The sequence below is a fragment of the Bactrocera tryoni genome, chromosome 4, assembly GCF_016617805.1.
Source record: "Bactrocera tryoni isolate S06 chromosome 4, CSIRO_BtryS06_freeze2, whole genome shotgun sequence".
NCBI lineage: Eukaryota > Metazoa > Arthropoda > Insecta > Diptera > Tephritidae > Bactrocera > Bactrocera tryoni.
This window is the reverse complement of record NC_052502.1, coordinates 39,111,422-39,131,360: the sequence shown is the minus strand read 5'-3', so window position 1 is coordinate 39,131,360 and position 19,939 is coordinate 39,111,422. Positions and strand designations below refer to the sequence as shown.

At 32.1% G+C, this 19,939-nt stretch overlaps 1 protein-coding gene across 9 annotated transcripts in view; it reads left to right on the top strand.

Annotated features, from left to right (window-relative positions):
• LOC120774500 (small conductance calcium-activated potassium channel protein) overlaps positions 1 to 16,769 on the top strand; it is a 51,931-nt gene extending 35,162 nt beyond the window's left edge. For 5 of the 9 annotated variants that reach the window (XM_040104176.1, XM_040104174.1, XM_040104171.1 and 2 more), the window contains 7 exons: positions 2,756 to 2,891; positions 6,031 to 6,141; positions 7,248 to 7,375; positions 11,086 to 11,155; positions 15,415 to 15,516; positions 15,621 to 15,787; positions 16,554 to 16,743. In XM_040104176.1, the coding sequence (XP_039960110.1) occupies positions 2,756 to 2,891; positions 6,031 to 6,141; positions 7,248 to 7,375; positions 11,086 to 11,155; positions 15,415 to 15,516; positions 15,621 to 15,787; positions 16,554 to 16,722 (883 nt within the window). In that variant the 3' untranslated portion in view covers positions 16,723 to 16,743. Of the gene's footprint in view, positions 1 to 2,755; positions 2,892 to 6,030; positions 6,142 to 7,247; positions 7,376 to 11,085; positions 11,156 to 15,414; positions 15,517 to 15,620; positions 15,788 to 16,553 lie in introns of all 9 variants that reach the window. The other 4 variants (XM_040104179.1, XM_040104175.1, XM_040104173.1 and 1 more) reach the window with 2 other exon arrangements.
• The last annotated feature ends 3,170 nt before the right edge of the window (positions 16,770 to 19,939 follow it).

Sequence of the window (19,939 nt, the reverse complement as noted above, 5' to 3'; positions counted from 1 at the left end):
AACAGCTCTTAATTGATATTATTAATATGTAAATAGTATGTATGCAAATTGGTAATGCAGTATATGCGGAAGTCGAGGTAACGGATCAGCAGTTGGTTGGTTGTTTAACGTCTATAGATGCATAGTATATATATAACATGTACGTATATGTATGTACATAATAAGCGTTTGTATTAGTGTATGTATTTACAATTAACTGTATTTTAAGAACTTTTTGATATTTTGTATGTGATTTTCTCTGAACCTACATACATACATATGTAAAGATACTTGAATCGTAGTTATTACTTGACTAAAGGCTTTTTGAGGATTATCGTTTGAGAATGATATTGCATATACGCATCCTTTCGTTCGGACACTTATTCAAATTCATGCTAACATTTAACGGAAATAATATTATATTATTTGAAAGTATCGAAAGCTATTTTAATCTATGCTAATTATAAAATTTAAAACAAAAAGTCCAAAAGTCGGCATTAGAATTTTTTAAAAAATTTCGTGAAAGAATTATATCCACTCGCAAGTCAGAAAAAAGCGTGTTTTGGGATTTTTTTTATGGTAGAGACATTTTATTTAATAAATAAGAGAAGAAATGTAGATTAAAACGAGTATTTGATGGTGAAGAGCAAGTCACTGCCTAAAATTATATGAAATGCATTGAAAAATCTGATCCAAAAACCGAAAAATATTTATTATTATTATAGATAAATACAGGTAATGATCGCAGGACTAGCCAAAATATTGATTTTTGCGAAAACGGCGGCTTCAAAAAAAGTCGTTATTTTGTGGAAAAATTAACACTTCAGAGTGGTTCAAAAAATCTTATTACTTCGATAATTTCCTGAGATATATATCAATGTCGGGCACCGATCAATTACACTAAGCGAAAAATTTCTTACAAATATGACCAAATCTCCAAAGTATTATCAAATAATTGTATGTACTTTCGTTTCACATTCACAAGTGGGCATAACCTCTGAAGTCAATAAAGAGAACACTGCTTTATACTTTGCAATTTTCATTACTTTTCTTACTCTCTCTTATGTCATTCATTCTTCTTAATTCCTTTCAATCACAATTCATGAATTATGTGTATGTGTATATAAACAATATCAAGTAACTATCATATTCTGAATAAATCAACAAATTTGACAATTTTTATGCCAATATTTCATTTTTGGCAGCTTTCCAACCTTTATCGCACATTTCGATGACTGAGTGCATGGTTAATTTTGTAATTTTTTTTTATAATTAAATTTTCGAAATGTTATCACTAATCATGTAGCTTTGAAGAATCACCAAACAAAATTAACTTTGCTTTTGAAGAGCAACATAGGAGCTTAAACCACCATACCCACTTCTTACGTTTGAAATAAAGGGAATCATTAATTATGCATTTTTACTAAAAAAAATTATATAGGTTTGCAAATATAAAAGTTTCAACCAGATCTATATAGTCAAAATATACAGAAAATTATACAAAATTTGGACCATAATATATTGAAATTATTTTTTCTATTTTTATATATAGACATTTAACGTCCTGTGTTCCTCCGGGTATAATAATACATCAGCCACTTTTCGTCGGGTGTATGATGTGTGTTAAAATATTAGGGGGATTCTCTTGCTCTTGCAAGATTGCACGATGACAAAAAATGCAAAAATCCTATACCGAAATATGCAAGGGCACGAGAGAACCCATTGCAGAATCTAGTGATATATGAACAGCCGATTCGGCAAATTAATGTAAGTGGCTATTGTGCATGAATATTGTGAATTGGCGCACCTTTTGCATTCATTCTTAACAAAAGACTGTAACAAATCTTTATAATTTAAATAGGCATTATAAAATCTATTTAAAACTCACCTTCCTCAACAATTTAATGGCGAAATATGCCATTATTATTATTATGTAAAATGACAGCTAAAACAGGCTTGCAATTATATTTTTACCATAAATAAACATGGGTTTTGGTGTGATATATGTATTTTACAACCATTGCAAATAATTTTCTACGTGTGTTTGTTGTAGTGCCGTTGCACCAAGTAGAAAATTCTGCAATTCGTGCGCCGCGTAAGGATTTTGCAAGAGCAAGAGAATAGCCTTTTTGTATTCTAGACTCTACAATATACATATGTATATATGTACATATTTATATGCAAGGAAACGTATAGGTATGTGTTAATGACAAACAAGAGCTTCCAAATTCGATAGTGTTCAATGAGTTCAGATAAATGATTACTAGTCGGCGCTTCAAACAAGTTCTTAAATTAATCATTAATAAAATGACTAAACGTATATCAACTGACTAAATTAGGAGCAATTTGAGGCGCCTTTAAAAACTCTGATTTTAAAACGATGAAGTATGTACAATTTTTATTAAAAATTAATATTCGTGTTATGAAAAAGGCACCCGCGTTTACTTACATATATTTCAACAAATAGAAAGCATAAATTACGATGTGCACTAAGGTAATTTAATAAGATATGTATGTACATACATTCGTGAAAACCTCTCGATGAATACATATGTGCATATAATGTGTTTAATGTGGATATGTGCAAATATATACGTTGTGTATTTGTAACCTTTTAACACCATTTTATTAACGCATACTCGTACGAAAGCAGTTGCCTCACATTAAACATCAACTTAAAAAGTTATTGTATTTTTTCATATTTGCTTGAACATTTCGCACTGTTGCATACAGAAACAACCCTTTTTATGTGTGTGTGTATCTACAACCCGTACAGGTTTCATGACGAAGAACATGCAAATCTTTTGAATGCAATGTGGCTGATAGCAATAACATTTTTAAGTGTCGGTTTCGGTGATATTGTACCAAATACGTACTGTGGACGTGGCATTGCCGTCAGTACAGGAATAATGGTGAGTGCTGCAGCTTGCGACACGTACATGTTTGTACATACATAAGTAAAACATATGTACCATAAGTATACACCAAGGTATATTGTATAATTTACAAAACTTAACAATAAGTCAAAATATATACATATGTCGGCATACTAAATAGTAGTAAGTTCATATTGTAAGCAATCCAATTTGGAAGACTTCGAAATTACAAAATGAAAATTAAGTACTTTTTTACAATGATATCATTCGATATAAGATAAGAATTTCAATTGAATGTTGAACTAATTCGATTATATAATATTATATTATTAAAATGGATTCATCTACATTTTTTTAAGTTTATTTGAACCGTTTTCTAAATTGTAAAAAAGTGATTATTTTCTAACGTAATGCGATTCGAATTGAGATCCACACGCTATATGAAATCCATAAAAGATATAATTCTAATTAAGGGGCTATACCAGTGTGACGCATGAAAAATTAGGCGATTTTCGTGAATTTTTTTAAAAGAAAGTGCTAGATTGAATGTTTCGACGTTCTATGGACGTAATAAAGTACATTTTTAGCTATATTAAATTTTTTTTTACAAAAATATTGAAAAATAACGGAATTATGTGCTGCCTGCGGAAGTGCCGAAAAAAGTGCCTCAACTGCTGGCATGATTCCGGTCGATTGAGTAGCTGAAACAAAAAAATTCAAAATTTTTATTAAACTTAAATATATTTTCTTTACAATGAACTACGATCTTTGAAAAATATCAAAAATTAAGAAAATGGCGTAATTTTGAAAAAAAATCGTTTTTTGACGAAAAAATTTGTCGTTTTTTAATGTCAAATTGACAATTTTCAACCAATCAAAAAGATCGTAGTCCATTGTATAGCAAATGTTTTCAACTATACCCAGTTTTAATTTGAAGTCGATCGGTCAATTATATATGTTTGCACCTCTGAGCGGTCGCTGTTTAGAACGCTGCCATTCAAAAACTATTCAAGATATGACCTTGCCGATTTCACAGGATATTTTTGAATATATAAACTATCGAAAAAGCAAAACAAAAATTTTTTTGAAAGTGTCACACTGGTATAGCCTCTTAAATTGGTTTGTGTTGTATTTAACATTAAATAAATAGAAAAAATTATTAAATGAAAATTTTAAGTAATCCATTTTTATAAGATATTTAATTTATATTCGGGGTACTGCATATTTTTTAACTGAAATTATTACTAATAGTAAACAAAAGTTTCGGTACAAACAACAAAAGTTACGCTTCAACTATTTTTTTCATGGTTGTTTAACAGTATTTTTCCAAACTATTGATAATGAAATCTGTACTCATTAGATTATAATATTTCAAATTTAGAGATCTGTATATCTGATATCTGAGATTGTATATGTAGGTGAATAAAGCATTGAACTTGCCCGATTTAAACGTTCATATATTTTACTGGTGAATTAGTGGACTAAAGAAATGTGTTTAACAATAATTGCTTTTTATTCCCATAATTCAATTTGTTGTCTAATGATAATTAAAATAAATTGTCCTAAACAGTCTCTAATGAAAATTCGTCTACAAAAACACTCGCCTCAATTCAGATAATATTATTATGTTATGTAGCTCTTATTACATTATACATTATATAATGCACTCTTTGAAAAAAATACGGGAAGTTTTATTGGATTACTGTGATCAAATTGAAAGTTGAATTTTGTCCATTTCATTTCCTTCAAAGTAACCCGCTCCCGCTGCAATACACTTATGCCAACGAATTTTCCAGTCATCATATCACTTGGAAAAATACTCCGTCGTGATAGCCATCAGAGCCTGCTTTGATTCAGCTTTTATATCCTCAATTCAGTTAAAGCGGTGTCCTCGGTGTGGTCATGTGAATTTGCTGTATAGCCAGAAGTTACGCGAAGAAAAATCAGGCGAATGCGATGGTTGCGGCACGATATTAATTGAAATAGACATAGTAAAAATCGAAGAATTCTCTTTTAGAGCCTCACAAAACGACGCGTATCTCAAATACTAATAAATATTTTGACGTGAAATTTAGAATAGATGTCACTAACAGTACTACCAACTTACAGAAAAAAGCATAAATTAAAAATTCAGCTTTCAAATTGATCACATGAGTACTTACATTTATAAATTACTAAATTGAATTATTATTGCTAGAAAAAAACTTTTGTATCAAATTTTTTTATTATTATTATTATTTTATTGTTTAAAACTCTTTATTCATGTTTCAAATTTAACTTAAATTTGTCTATTACCAATGTTCGCAAAATTAAGAAAAAAACTAATAATTTTGACTAGATTGCTGTGATTGAAATATGTATAGAAAAACAGCATTTTTTTTGCATTCAATTGATATGAAATTATACTGTCCATGCATAATATTATCAAATAATAGCTAGGGAGAGTTTAATTACAGCGCATCAATTTTGAAATTAATGTTTTCGGAATTTCGAACATCCGTTATTATTCTGAACTATTTATATATAACGGTTTTGTTATTGTTGGATATTATTTCGGGGTATATAAAAGCATATGTAAATTGCATAAATAAAATAAATAAGTTATAGTTCTTTCATTTAAGTTATTGTTGTAAGTCAGTTATTTGCTAAGCTTGGAAAGTCTGGAATTGGGAAGCTCAGTTTCATGTCATACTTGACTTCAAGGAACTAGCATGATATTAGTTGTGAGATTTTGTCGTTTCCTTTTTTTGCATCACACTAGTGATAAGGGTCCATCATAAAGATTGATTACAATTACATATATTCACGCTCGTTGTTCTTTCAAATTTTACGATGGTTCTTCACACAGCTTTAACACATTCTTTATAAATAATTATTATAAGTGCTCAGATATGTAGTAGTAATAGTGATCAAGTACTTTATCTCAAGAGCTTAAATAAGACGAATTGCAAATAATATTATCAACTTCTGATGTGTAAAACAGAGCCGTAACATAAAATACAGATAATAAAATAGTATGTATTTAGGAAACGTCGGGTTGAGATTTAGAAAATGCTACGAAAATAACTGCCACTGATGTGTCAAAGCACCAGACAGATACCAAATATACATTTGGGACAATGTGTATATGTTCATAATACTTACATATTTAATAACGCTTTATATCTAATTACAGGGTGCCGGTTGCACGGCCTTGCTTGTCGCGGTTGTTTCGAGAAAATTGGAGCTCACCCGGGCTGAAAAGCATGTTCACAACTTCATGATGGATACACAACTAACGAAAAGGGTATTCGAGAAAAGTTTTAGATATTCCTAAAAGTACAATACAAATCGTATTTTTATCTTCTTAAACTTTCATTTTTATTATATTTATGCAAATAACTCGTTTAATTAATAATCTTTTTCATAAGATAGTATTATAATTCTAATTAATAGAATTACATTTTAATTAGTCCAAATTAATTGAACATTATAAATTCTTTATCAAGCTTATTTATTTATATATTAAGTATATAAAGTTGTCTTTAAATTATAATCAGAAATTCAACAACAAACGACATGAACGTGAACTTTAGGGCCAATTCTACATTTTGAGAATACAGTTTCCACTTAAACATTATATACTCACGTTTTCCGTGTATAGGAGTTTGAGTTTATACACAAGTAATCACTACCAATTCCTCACTATTGAAATAACATAAAGCTTCCACTCAATATTTGATTGGAACTTAGTGATTTAATAAATTAACTTAAACGTTTCTTAAATCCAAATATTTATTTAGAGCATAGTTGATGAATTAACTTATTCTGTTCTACAATTTACTTATGGATTTACTCGAGTCTAATTCCATAGCCCATCATCTGAAAAAAAATTCTAAGAACACGTTTTATACTAACTCCATTTTTAAATGTATGTTAATATAAATGTTTACGTATAAAATTCGTTTTTAAAACAGTTTGTGTTCGTAACTCATCCAGTGAATCCAACTTTGCTAAGCTTACTCTTAATATTCATCTAACGGCAATATTTTGGTGGCGTGGTTATAATCTCTATATTATTCAAACAATCATTATTTTTACAATCTAAGAGGACATTTTAATAATTTACAATATAATTAGCCCAACACATATATTTTAAAAATTATTGAAATAAAACAATAAATTAGATAAAAAAAACTCCAATAAGTCGGAATTCCACATAAGTTAGTTTAGCAAAAACATATTTTATATAAAATTTACTCAATACAAGATTGATTTACTGCTATGTATATATCCATATTCTATATTAATGTATGTATGTATGTATATAATAAAATGCACGTTATTCTAACATATTATATTGAAATTATTCATTAAAATTTATTCCATTTCTTCCTTGCGTCATAATTTTAGCTGAAAAATGCAGCGGCAAATGTTCTTCGTGAAACTTGGCTCATTTACAAACATACAAGACTAGTAAAACGGGTTAATCCCGGACGTGTAAGAACCCACCAAAGAAAGTTCCTTCTAGCTATATACGCGTGAGTATTCTAGAGAAACCTGTCTCACAATTTTTATGTGCAATGTACTCTGTGAAAGTCGTAATAGTTATTCAAAATTAAACATTGTACAAACAGACAATATTCCTCAATTTCTTCAGTGTCATTTGAGCACTGGCCAAACTTTATACTAATGTAATATTAATAATTTTGCTTTGCAAGTTTTTTGTCCCACCCAATAATCACCTCAAGCGACCCTCCACAAAAATTTCGAACTAATAATGTTTGCTTACAAGCATGTTATTTATAACATTTGGGCTAAAGCCCTTTTTATTTCAATACTAATTTAAATATAATGTGTTTTTCCATATACATACATTCACAATTCTCGCAATAATAAATGCATGTGTGTAAATTCCATTTTTGGCACCCCTATAATCATTCAGTGGCTATATCCACATTTGCATACGTGAACGTTAGAGTATGCTTTAGGAATTTCTAATACAATATTAATCAACCACATGGAAGGTGTTGAATATGCATATAAATATCAGTTCATGATTTAAAAAAGTTAATCTAAACTCGTTTTACTAGCCTGTAACTAGGTTGTAAAGCCCTGTTTACATAAAAATACACAAGCCATAAGACATGTATGGATCAGCTGTTAATAACATTTATGTAACAGTCGTTAATTTTCTAGAATTTCGTATCTCAAGCCAATATGATCACTTTGCTTCACACATTTACATACCCCTAGTTTTAGTAAAATTGTAAGTGTCTCTCTGCTTTCCCATTAACATTGTGTAAGCTTGTCGGTGTTGTTGGTGGACTTACACTAAAATGTAAACTCCAATTTTCACTTTGAATATTAATATCCATAATTTCGTTAGTGTTAAGATTGCAGAAGTCTCTACTTCTTCTTCTTTACCTCTCACACTTATCTCTCACAACAATATTTAAATATGTTGTGTGGTGGTTCTTCTAGAAACTACAGAAAGTATCCCCCGGTTTTAGTGGTCAACATGAGATTGAGATACGATTTTCTGCAATCTTAACGACGAAATTTATTTCTACTGCTTCGTATTTTTCAACAAATTTGTCCCAGAAATTAGAACAAGCATGTATACATGCAAATACATATATAGATGTACATATGTATAAGGGTGCGTACATATTTAATGATTAAAAAGTTGTTTTAAGCTGAATACTTTCGTCGAAGCAAGGAACTGTAAGTGACGTACTTTAAGGTGATTGAATTTTATATTTCATCGTTCCATTGAAGTTTGGTGTTTTTAGCTTAGATTAAAATCGAATTATATTTAAGAAAATTTTTTGTCTAATCCACTTAAAGATGGAGTAAATCAATGGAAATTAGTTACCAATCTTTTTAAATAATTTTCTCTATAGTTAAGCTATTCTCTTAAATACGCATAAGAAAGTTCAGTGTTCAAAATGTTTCGGCTATTTTATAGAATAAAATTTAGTGGAAAGAAGGAAGAAAATTTTCGTTTCCCGTAGTATGTCGGATACACTTAAGCGCTTGATATTATTTGATATTTTAAGTAATCTTAACATGCATTATTAAGGACAAAACATTGTATAGCGCAAAAACTTTCACAAATGTAGTGAAATTACAAAAAAGAAATATACGCCTGTTTTAAATAAGTAAATAAATGTGCCTAATTTAAATTTCAGCTAGAAGTCATATAAATTTCATGGTCGTTGATTGTTTCTAGTTGCAAAACTTAAGGTTTCCCCGACTCATAAACAAAAATTATTATGATATATACAAGTATTAAAAATAAATATTTTGTCCTTTAAACAAAAGTATAGGTAATTTTATATAAATTTAATATTTAATAATATGAAAGATATTTTTGTAATGGCTCTAAAACCATTTCTAAATATTAATTTTATAAATTTTAGCTATCCTCATGAAAACACTGTTCTATAATAATCTTCATTAAAAACTAGGTATGGGGGTTCTAAAATTAAATTACTCACACAACGTCAGTTATAATCATTAACGGGGTTTTCCAATAAGAGTGAAATGATTAAAAAACACACTTATTGACTTTAAGACTTGTTTTGTAGCAACGAATTCGATGAAGCAAATTTTCGAGTTCTTTTTCCACTAGTATCAAGTAATATGTTATGAATAGCACGTTCACTATTGATTTCTAAAGCTTGAAGACAGTCTAGTTTATTGCTAAAGTCCAATGATTTCAAATAACCCCACAAGAAGTACTCTAATGCTGTTAGGGCATACAAGTATATGCTTTAAATAATAGAATTTCTCGCAATAATTGGGTTGTTGTACATGCTGTGGGGCACTTGGCCCCAACTTGTTGAAACCAGATGTTGTCAACATCAACATTTTCCAATTGCGGCCAAAAATAGTTGGTTATAATTAATCTATACCGCTCTCCATTGACAGTAACAGTGTCACAGTGTCGCTTCATTTCGAAAGAAGTACGGACCGAACCAACCACACCAAACAGTCAATTTAGGTGAATATAATTGTTGTTCATGAATAATTTGTTGATTATCTTCGCACCGGAATCGTTAGTTTTGTTTTTTAACCGCACCACTTAGATGAAAATGAGCCACATCGGAGAAGATGATTTTCTTAAAAAAATCAGTATAATTTAAGTTGTTCCAAGGCTAAATCAAGCAATTCACGCCGTTTACTGTGGTCCAAAGGCTTCAGTTCTTGAATGAGAACAATTTTATACAAATGCAACCTCAAATCATTTCTCAAAATCCACCAGCTTGTGGTTTTAGATGGTCCCAATTCTTGAGAGCGTCTTGAAATCGTCAATTTGCGGTCTTCGCAACACTTGCTCGAACGGCAGCAATATTTTCATTACCTTGAGCAGCTCTTTGTGTTGTGGGCACTTGAACATTATGTAAAGAAAATGTACGCACAAAATTTTCAACTATTCGACGAATAGCGTGGAGGATTATTACGACGATAAAATAGCAAAAGCGCACGAAAAATTCCAATTAGAGAACGATTATTTGATAATAAAATTGAACAATTTGTAAATTGTAAACATTACTGAATACAATTAAAAAAATTACAGATCACCACATATTAAAAGTAGCCGAAGTGACAATTAGAAATCAAATCATCCTTATTGGAAAACTGGCCCTGGCACTGGCACTGTCTTAGGTTGACTTGGAAACACATTATTAATAAATTTTAATCATATGTTAATTTTTTATGTACAAAGTGTTGAAGCGAAAAAAAAAAATTGAACACTCTATGTTCGTTACAATGTGCGGTTCTGCTGATTTTTTAATTGTCATTCCGGCCCTTTTTAGTAGTGAAAGGAGACTCTTTCCGAAGACATAATTCTTCTACGAAATTACGTAATGATTATTTACGCGAAATATTTATGACGAAATAAAATAAAAATGTTTCGTTAAATATGAAAACATGCAGAATTATAAATGAACCACTGCATTATTAATGATTAATATTTTTTTATTAAATCACTGGAAATAAATACGCACATAATACGATTATTGCTGTCCCAATGTTTCATGGACTTATAGCGCCTCATTTTCATTTTTATTTATATAAAGAAAGGAAAAAAATAGTTCCACAAAGGATTTTAACAAAGCAAAGTTTTTTCGACACCAAATTCAACTGCAATAAATTTAAATTTATATTAATCGTATATTACCTAAGCAAGTAGACAATTGTTTCGTCTAATGAATTTTTCGATTTTTCTGATGTCAAACAGGTTACGAAAGGTTAAAATGGATCAACGAAAACTAATGGATAATGCCAATACAATAACAGACATGGCGAAGGTAAGGGATGAAATATATTATACTTGGTATTCATTACATTAAACATTAAATTATGATCCACTTACAATAATATATGGTATATACATATAATCAAAAATTTCAATTTTCAAATATTGGCATAGAGGTTACATTTGCATTGCTCATAGATATGTGTACATATGTAACTATCTTTAAACGAAGTAAGGCTACATATTTAGTTATTTTTTAATGCAGGTGTACTTAGTTTTCTTTCTATACTACCATAACTTCAACAATCGAATCTAAATAGACACAAAATTGGCATAGTATGTCTGTCCGTCCATAAGCGTCAGCAAGAATTATTTAAGTCCAGAAAACAATTGGAATGTTAACGATGTGAAACGTTTTTATAAGCTAATTTAATGGAATGCAGTAAATTCATTATTGTGGACTGACTGACCTGATGAACGCGTGGGTTTTTCTAATGTCGTCTTACACAGGGATTAACTCGACTCTTCTGTGTCTTCGTCAGCAACTTCGTCATCTTCTTCTTTGATATCCTGTGCAAAGATCAGTTTTAGTGAATGTATAACAATGCATCGCGTTCTCTATAGATGTGACTCCATTTTTCTTTGGAATTTTTGGCTTTTAATCAATTTGTTCTTAGTTGTTATTATCCCTGATCACAGCGACAATTGGTTTCTTTATAATTGTAAAGATAGGAACTGCGGTAAAATGTTGAAACAATTTATGGAGTGTGTTTTTTATTCCCAAAAATATCCTTTTTTTTAGGCTGTTATGTGCTCAATAACCAGAAATACTATAAAAATGTATGCAGGTTTGGGACCCGCCACGTAAAAAACGCCCCCCAATGAAAAGTTAAAAACAGCTTCGTCAAGATGATATTTCAGTAGTCATAAGGTCTACTCACATTTTAAATTAAAACAAGTAAGGAAGGGCAAAGTTCGGGTGTCACCGAACATTTTATACTCTCGCATGATAAAGTGATAATCGAGATTTCATTATACGTCATTTACATATTTTTCAAATACCGTATTTTTGTAAAGTTTTATTCCGCTCATCATTGGTTCCTAATGTACTATATATTATACAGATCTGATGCCTTCAGATGGAATTCAAAATAGCGTTATATTGGAAGAAGGCGTGGTTGTGAACCGATTTCACCTATATTTCGTACATGTCATCAGGGTGTTAAGAAAATATTATATACCGAATTTCATTGAAATCGGTCTAGAAGCTCCGGAGATATGGTTCTTGGTCCATAAGTGGGCGGCGCCACGCCCATTTTCAATTTTTTTAAAAAAACCTGGGTGAAGCTTCCTTCTGCAATTTCTTCCGTAAAATTTAGTGTTTCTGACGTTTTTTGTTAGTCGGTTAACGCACTTTTAGTGATTTTCAACATAACCTTTGTATGGGAGGTGGGCGTGGTTATTATCCGATTTCTTCCATTTTTGAACTGTACATGGAAATGCCTGAAGAAAACAACTCTGTAGAGTTTGGTTGACATAGCTATAGTAGTTTCCGAGATACGTACAAAAAACTTAGTAGGGGGCGGGGCCACGCCCACTTTTCCAAAAAAATTACGTCCAAATATGCCCCTCCCTAATGCGAACCCTTGTGCCAAATTTCACTTTAATAGCTTCTCTTATGGAGCTAAGGAATACGTGTACCAAGTTTCATCATGATATCTCAATTTTTACTCAAGTTACAGCTTGCACGGACGGACGGACGGACAGACAGACATCCGGATTTCGACTCTACTCGTCACCCTGATCACTTTGGTATATATAACCCTATATCTGACTCTTTTAGTTTTAGGACTTACAAACAACCGTTATGTGAACAAAACTATAATACTATCCTTAGCAACATTGTTGCGAGAGTATAAAAAAAACAGAATGTTTAGGACATAAGAAGGTTCAATCATACCAAATAAAATGAAATTTTTGGACATATCTTTTGAGGTTATGGTTTTTCACATGCATACAAAAGTCATAGACCTTTTCCATTGCCATCTAACTCTTTTTATAAGACCTGTTTTTAACTCTTAAAAACTCAACCACGCCCCTCCCCTTTTTTTCCTGGATAATAAGGTAGTGACAGCGTCTCCTATGCGATGCATTTGCATATACTAAATATTCGTTCAATTCATTTTTGATGGTAATAACTATAAATCAAAATTCTGTCAAAATAGGTGGTAAAAATACTTTTATCTCTGAATAGATAAATATAGAATAGGTATAGCTGTATTTTAATTCGCTGAACTATGTCAATGTCGTCGTATATCTCATACAGCTTATCGTTCCATCGAATGCGATATTCACCGTGGCCAACGGGTGAAGGACAATAAATCTTTCGCAGAACCCTTCTCTCGAAAACTCATAACTTTGACTCATCAGATGTTGTCATTGTCCATGCCTCCTTCCTTGGTCGAGAGAGCACTTTACTTCTCAATTGCCTACTCAGTCCGAAGTAGCACCTGTTGGCAAGAGCTATTTTGCGTTGGATTTCCAGGCTGATATTGTTGGTGGTGTTGATACTGGTTCCAAGATAGATGAAATTATCTACGACTTCGAAGTTATGACTGTCAACAGTGACATGAGAGCCAAGTCGTGAGTGCGACGACTGTTTGTTTGATGGGTCGGAGAAGTCTTTCCCGATCCTGATGGACCTTTTGGTATTGCTCAACGTCAGCTTACACAGCCGTATTAGTTTTGCGGGGATACCAATTAATTGCCATTCGAACTTCTTCATGGTCGGGCAATGGAACATCTGCTCTATCATCATCGATTGGGGAATCGAGTTCGCCTTCTCCAGGCGTTATGCTTTCACTGTTATTCAGCAGGCTGTAAAAGTGTTCCCTCCATAATTTTCGTATGCTTTTGGCATCGTTTACTAGGTCACCTCTGCGGGTTCCCCAAGCGTATGTCTCGGTCTTGAAACCTTCTGTTTATCGCCGCATGTTTTCATAGAATTTTCGAGCATTACCCCTGTCGTCCAGCTTGTTAAGCTCTTCATAGTCACGCATTTCATCCCGCACGTGTTGTGGTCGATCGTAACGTTGCGAGGTAGGCAGTCTGTTTTCTCTCCGCTGCGTCATGGCACTCATCGTCGTACCAGCTGTTCTTTTGCATTTTCCGAAAACCTATGGTTTCGGTTGCAGCTATACGTAAGGAGCTTGAAAAGCCGTCCCACAGTTCCCTTGTTTATGAGTGCTCTTAGAGAGCAGGAGTGCAAGTCGAGTAAAAAATCGTTGTGATTGCAGCTCCTCGACGTCGAAACTTCCTTGTGTTTGTTGACGTGCGTTTTTGCTGCACAGAGGCGGTTGCGTATCTTGGCTGCAACAAAATAGTGGTCCGAGTCGATGTTAGGACGTCGGAACGTACTCACGTCTAAAACACTGGAGACGTGTCTTCCGCCTATTATAACATGATCGATCTGGTTGGTGGTTGTTCGATCCGGAGACAGTCAGCTGATAATACTCTACGTTCGTAATTAATTGCTTTAGCACGTTTTACTACGATGAGATTTTAGATTTTAACTGTTAGAAATACTAGAATCGGCTATTTAGAGTACTATAATCCGCACTTATTGTAGTACCTACACCATGGGGGATATTGAATGAAATGGCTAAAATAAAAATGAAGCTGGGATTAAAAGCAATTTATTATTAAAAACATAACGTTTATTCACTTCAAATGAGTTATATCCCAATTACATTGTACATTACCTTCGTGGGTTCCGCGGATGTTATAGCTCTTAATAAACGGACTAATTCATATTCTTTGGCACAAATGTTTAGAAGAAACTGCTGGATGATGCCCAATTAGTTATATTGGTGCTAATAACGATTTATCGTGAAAGCTCAGTTCTAATACGCTCTAATACCTCTATAACGCCCAATATTCCATCACTATAACCTTAAAAGTAAACGGACAGACGATTATACAAGTCAACTAACTTTTAATTATTATAAATTTTATTTTATTTACAATTAATGTTCCTGCTCAATTAATAGCCGAATTAAAAGAGAAGCTTTATTCTATACTTGATATTACCAATGTAATATTCTGACGTCTCGACGACGGCAGCGCAAGGCGTCAGAAACGACCCAAACTGTTAGTGGCGTGTTTAAATTGCTCTAATTGCAATTTAGCATTCTTTTAGTGGGTAGCGATAAATATTCCGTCATGCATTTTGTCGAATTGTGTTAACTTACACTTCCAATTATAATTTTTTTTGCAAACATATGCTAATTAAATACTTTAACAATATTTTAGACTCAAAACACGGTCTACGAGATCATTTCGGACATGTCGAGTCGTCAAGATTCTATTGAAGAGCGACTCACAAATTTAGAGGACAAATTGCAGTCATTGCAGGTATATTAAAAATTATCAGAACCAACTTCATACATACATACATATGTATGTATGTGTAGTGTATAATTATGTAATATATAAACATTTGTAATTTGTCCTTGTAGGAACATTTAGAGAGCTTACCTGACGTAATATCTCGTTGTCTAACTCAACATCAAGAAAGGATAGAACAACGCAAGAACTTTCTACATCCAGATGCAGCAGCTACTTCAGTGCAGGCGTCACCACAGTCCCTGTTCAACGCATCTCCGATGTTATTTCCCCACTCAAGGTTTGTGTAGAATTTATCTGTTTCTCATGTATGTGCAAATACTTCTCCTTGCACTTAAGTTTTCGGTTTCCTCCCTATCCACTTCCACAAAATTTTACACTTTCATGCAGAAAAATACTTGAAGAAATGCAGTGCTCGAACCGAAATTCTCGCATTGGCTCTTGTTCCATGTGAATTGGTGAAATTTAAGTTTAATATTTAATATTCTAGACAATGAAGAGTGATCAATTGTGACCAATTAACACCTTAGAAGTGATTTTTATCCATGCCTGAATGGTTGGTCAAACCAATCATAACAGCCCTAAGCCCTTGTGATCTCTCTAGAAATTTTCCAACGCGGTATGAATTTACTCTTACAAAAAAGAAAGTCTATTGTCTGTTATATAGCCTGTGTTACAGGATGATTCAAAAGTAAACCACCAGTTTTAAATACAAGCCCAAATGGCAAACTGAATGACATACCTTTTCAAAAACTATACTAAATAATATTATAATGCAATCAAACTCGTTTCTAAAGAATGAGAATCAGGATAATGTACATTATTAGTTACAGTTTAGCGAACACGATTTTCTAATTCAAGTACTTTGCTAGATCTTATTTAAAATATTGTACATAGTTTGATAAATCAATTTAGAGTAACTGTTATTACAGATATCTGCCCTGCAAAACTCATACTTAAAACCAAAAAACTTTTGATCATTTTTTTAAATAAATCAGTATATTTAATGTTATTAACCGTGATCAAACTGCTTGCTTTTTGCATAGAAGTGTTCCCTCATCCAATAATGTTGCTGCAACATACCATTGGCCAACCAGTCCTATTTTGCCACCTGTATCTAGTAGAACTCCACATTTAGTGCCTGATACTCACATGCCATCGAATGGATCTGCCGCAGTTAATAGCTACGCATCTTCCAATAAATATGGCAGCTGAATAGAAGAAATTGAGTGCTCCATGCCCGTCACAAACATCGAAATGCCTACCATTACGATACCACTATCTCTAACGTCACCCAAGTTAAATATTGCAAAACCCGAAAATATTATTGCTGGGGTCAAATGCAATTCCGATTTATCATCAAATGTCGGCCGAAGAGTTCCCAATGCTTTACATTTCATCATGGAGACTACAATTTCCGAAGACGCCGAAACAACCATACAAGATTCGCCGGATAGTTCATCAACGACAACACAACTACAAGAAGCACACTCAGCATCACCAACCGTATGCACAATAGCCGCGACGATGGCTACCAATAAATTTACCAGGAAGAGACAACGTCTATATAATAGCTATAGCTTTATAAATAGTGGTAATAGTACTAATTCTAACGATTTCATTTCGAAAACGGACTACTTTAAGGCTTCTTCGAAATGAAAGCGGCCTAATAATTTAAGATATCACCTAGTTCTATTCATACATGTATATACACATCTAACATTGCGTTAACATACCGAGTATTTAGATAATTTTTAATTTATAATGATCGGTCAACAAAAGTAATCTTAGAAACATGGAACGTACATACATAAACTTATGTTTTTCCCATATATATATGTATATGGATAATTCAACCGTAATTATGTGTTTTTATATACTATATACTTGTACATATTCATAAATTAAAGAAACGCTGCAAAGAAAATGCGAAATGAGATTTCTACATCTACAATTCAATCTACAAAAGTTAAGCATATTGTTAAAGCTTCCAGCGCATGGTAGAAATACCATACATCCAAAATCTTGTTTAAATTTTGATTGAACTTGCCTCAATATTTTCATCTCCACTGTTCGAATTCCCTTTCCTTTAACTTATATGTTGTACATATGTACAAGTATATTAAATCTGTAAATGTTCTACGAATCATTTTGAACAACTTTGTTCCTAAAACCGGTTTCGAGGTAGCGACTTTTGAAGCGAAGTTTAAAAAATCTGAATAATATGTAGGTTCTATGGAAGATATGTATATGTGACCTGGTCTACGAAAAGGGGGCTTAGGTGTCAAAAAAAAAGGAGAACAATTAATGAGATAACGAGAAACTGACGATTATTTTTAACAGCGTTTCCCAGAAAACTAGTTTTCTCACGTTAGCCCCCTTTTCGTAGACCAGGTCACATATGTTATAGTTGTGCGATCGGACCTATCCGAATATCTTAAAAACTGATGAACCAATTTGCATGATCCCTAAAAAACTTCGCCGCAAAAATCTCTGACTCGAAACTGCATTTAGACCCATAGTCTCGTAGGAAAAGTTGTTCAGAATGATCCGTAGAACATTTTTTGGCTCCTGTTAAACAAACCGCTTTAAAATATATGTACATATATATATATTAAGTTAATTTACAACTTATTTAAATCGTTTATTGAACAAAAAATTAGTTGTCCATTTTATACATATTCTGATGTGTTCTTCTGAACTTCAAGAGAAAGCTACATATATCGAAGAGGTTACTGTAAAAAGAAAGCTACTTGTTAATTCATGTACTTTGGACGCAAAAAACATATTGCATATACATACATTTTTTGAATTGAAACGAAATTTATTTTACTCAAACTATTTTTAAAATACTTTCAATAATAATCTTGATAATATTACTAGAATGTTTTTGTTGCTGAAAAACTTTCCCCAAAAATATTACCTGCTGAATTGATAGTGGTACACTTGCTTATGATTCCACCATGGTTCTGTTTTACATGCGAAATATACAGGTATATGGTATGTGCACCCCGAAACCTCTTAATTATTCGACAAAAGTGGATTCTTGCGAACAGAGCACAATCACAGTAACATCTTACACTGATATTAAAATCTGGAGATATATGTATGGTACATGTTACATAAGCGTACTAATTGAGTAAAAGACATCAACGAAAATTTATCAAAAAGATACGTATTTTCATTTACAAAATTTTAAAAAGATCAATATAATATAATGAGTATTATTAATTGCACTATACGGCAAAAACCTTTTTTTTTTGGTATTTGACCAAACGAATTGAGTCAGAATTGAAAAAGTATTCTCCAACATTTAAATATTTGCCTTCGCAGTATGAGATTAAGCTTATTTCAAACATAATTATTAATTATGGCATACAAGTATAAGTTACTACAAATTTCTGCTTATTTCAAAGAGGTAAAACATTTGTCTGTCAGGCTTGTGTATATGGCAGATGCTATAAGTGACCAAAGTCAGATTTTGAAAAAATTTAAAAAATTAATTTAATTAATTTGAAAAAATTTAAGAAATTCGATATTGTTGTTGTAAAGGTTGTGATTTTTCTTGTATTTGTATTGTGCGTATATTATTTAGTATAAGGTCCAAGTGTAAGATGGTGAAGACTTTGCTAATACTGGAATTGTTTGGTGTGCGTTAAAGACAATTATCATGAATGTGATTGACAAACACTTTCATGTTAATTATGGTAAATATGTAAATATTCTGTTAGAAGCCTTTTCGAAAGCGAGGTTCATTTACAGCATGTCCCCCTCGATTTGTTAGAAAAGCAGTTCTTAAGCGAATCTGATGAGCAGGGAGAACATTTTCGCATAATCGGGGCTGAAATGGGCGCCCGCTTCAAGGGGAAACAATTGACACCATGAAAACAGATATACAAGTATGTACTATGTTGTTGGCTTAAAATCGCCAAAGGAAATTTGGTTGAGGTCTATGATTATGATGAACATTGTGAGGAGAGGAAAACTTATTTCGTACTTCGAAGCAAATATTTCGATTTTGGAGAAAAACTGAACGAAAAATTCAGAAATGACTTTTTCACTTATAACTCAATATCTCGAAAACAATTGCTTTGCTTCTATACCAAGCCAAGGGTTCCACAAAGTTATTTAAAAAAAGGTAAAAATATAATTCAGCATGTAGATGATGATAATCAGATTTATATTAAACACACACAACAAAATCACTAAATTGATACAGAAACTTAACTGAGTAAAGTTAAAAACCAAAATTTGAACCGTTCAAGTCCAGGCTTTGTAATATTTTTTCGTTAAAAGTCAAAAGTACAGAGACCTGAAGCAATTATGGTTTATTTATAAGTACAACAAAGGATATATATACAACATCGCGCAATTAGTAGACTAATTCTAATTCTTTTAACGTTCGTTTTGTTTATCGCACGCAAATTGGTTT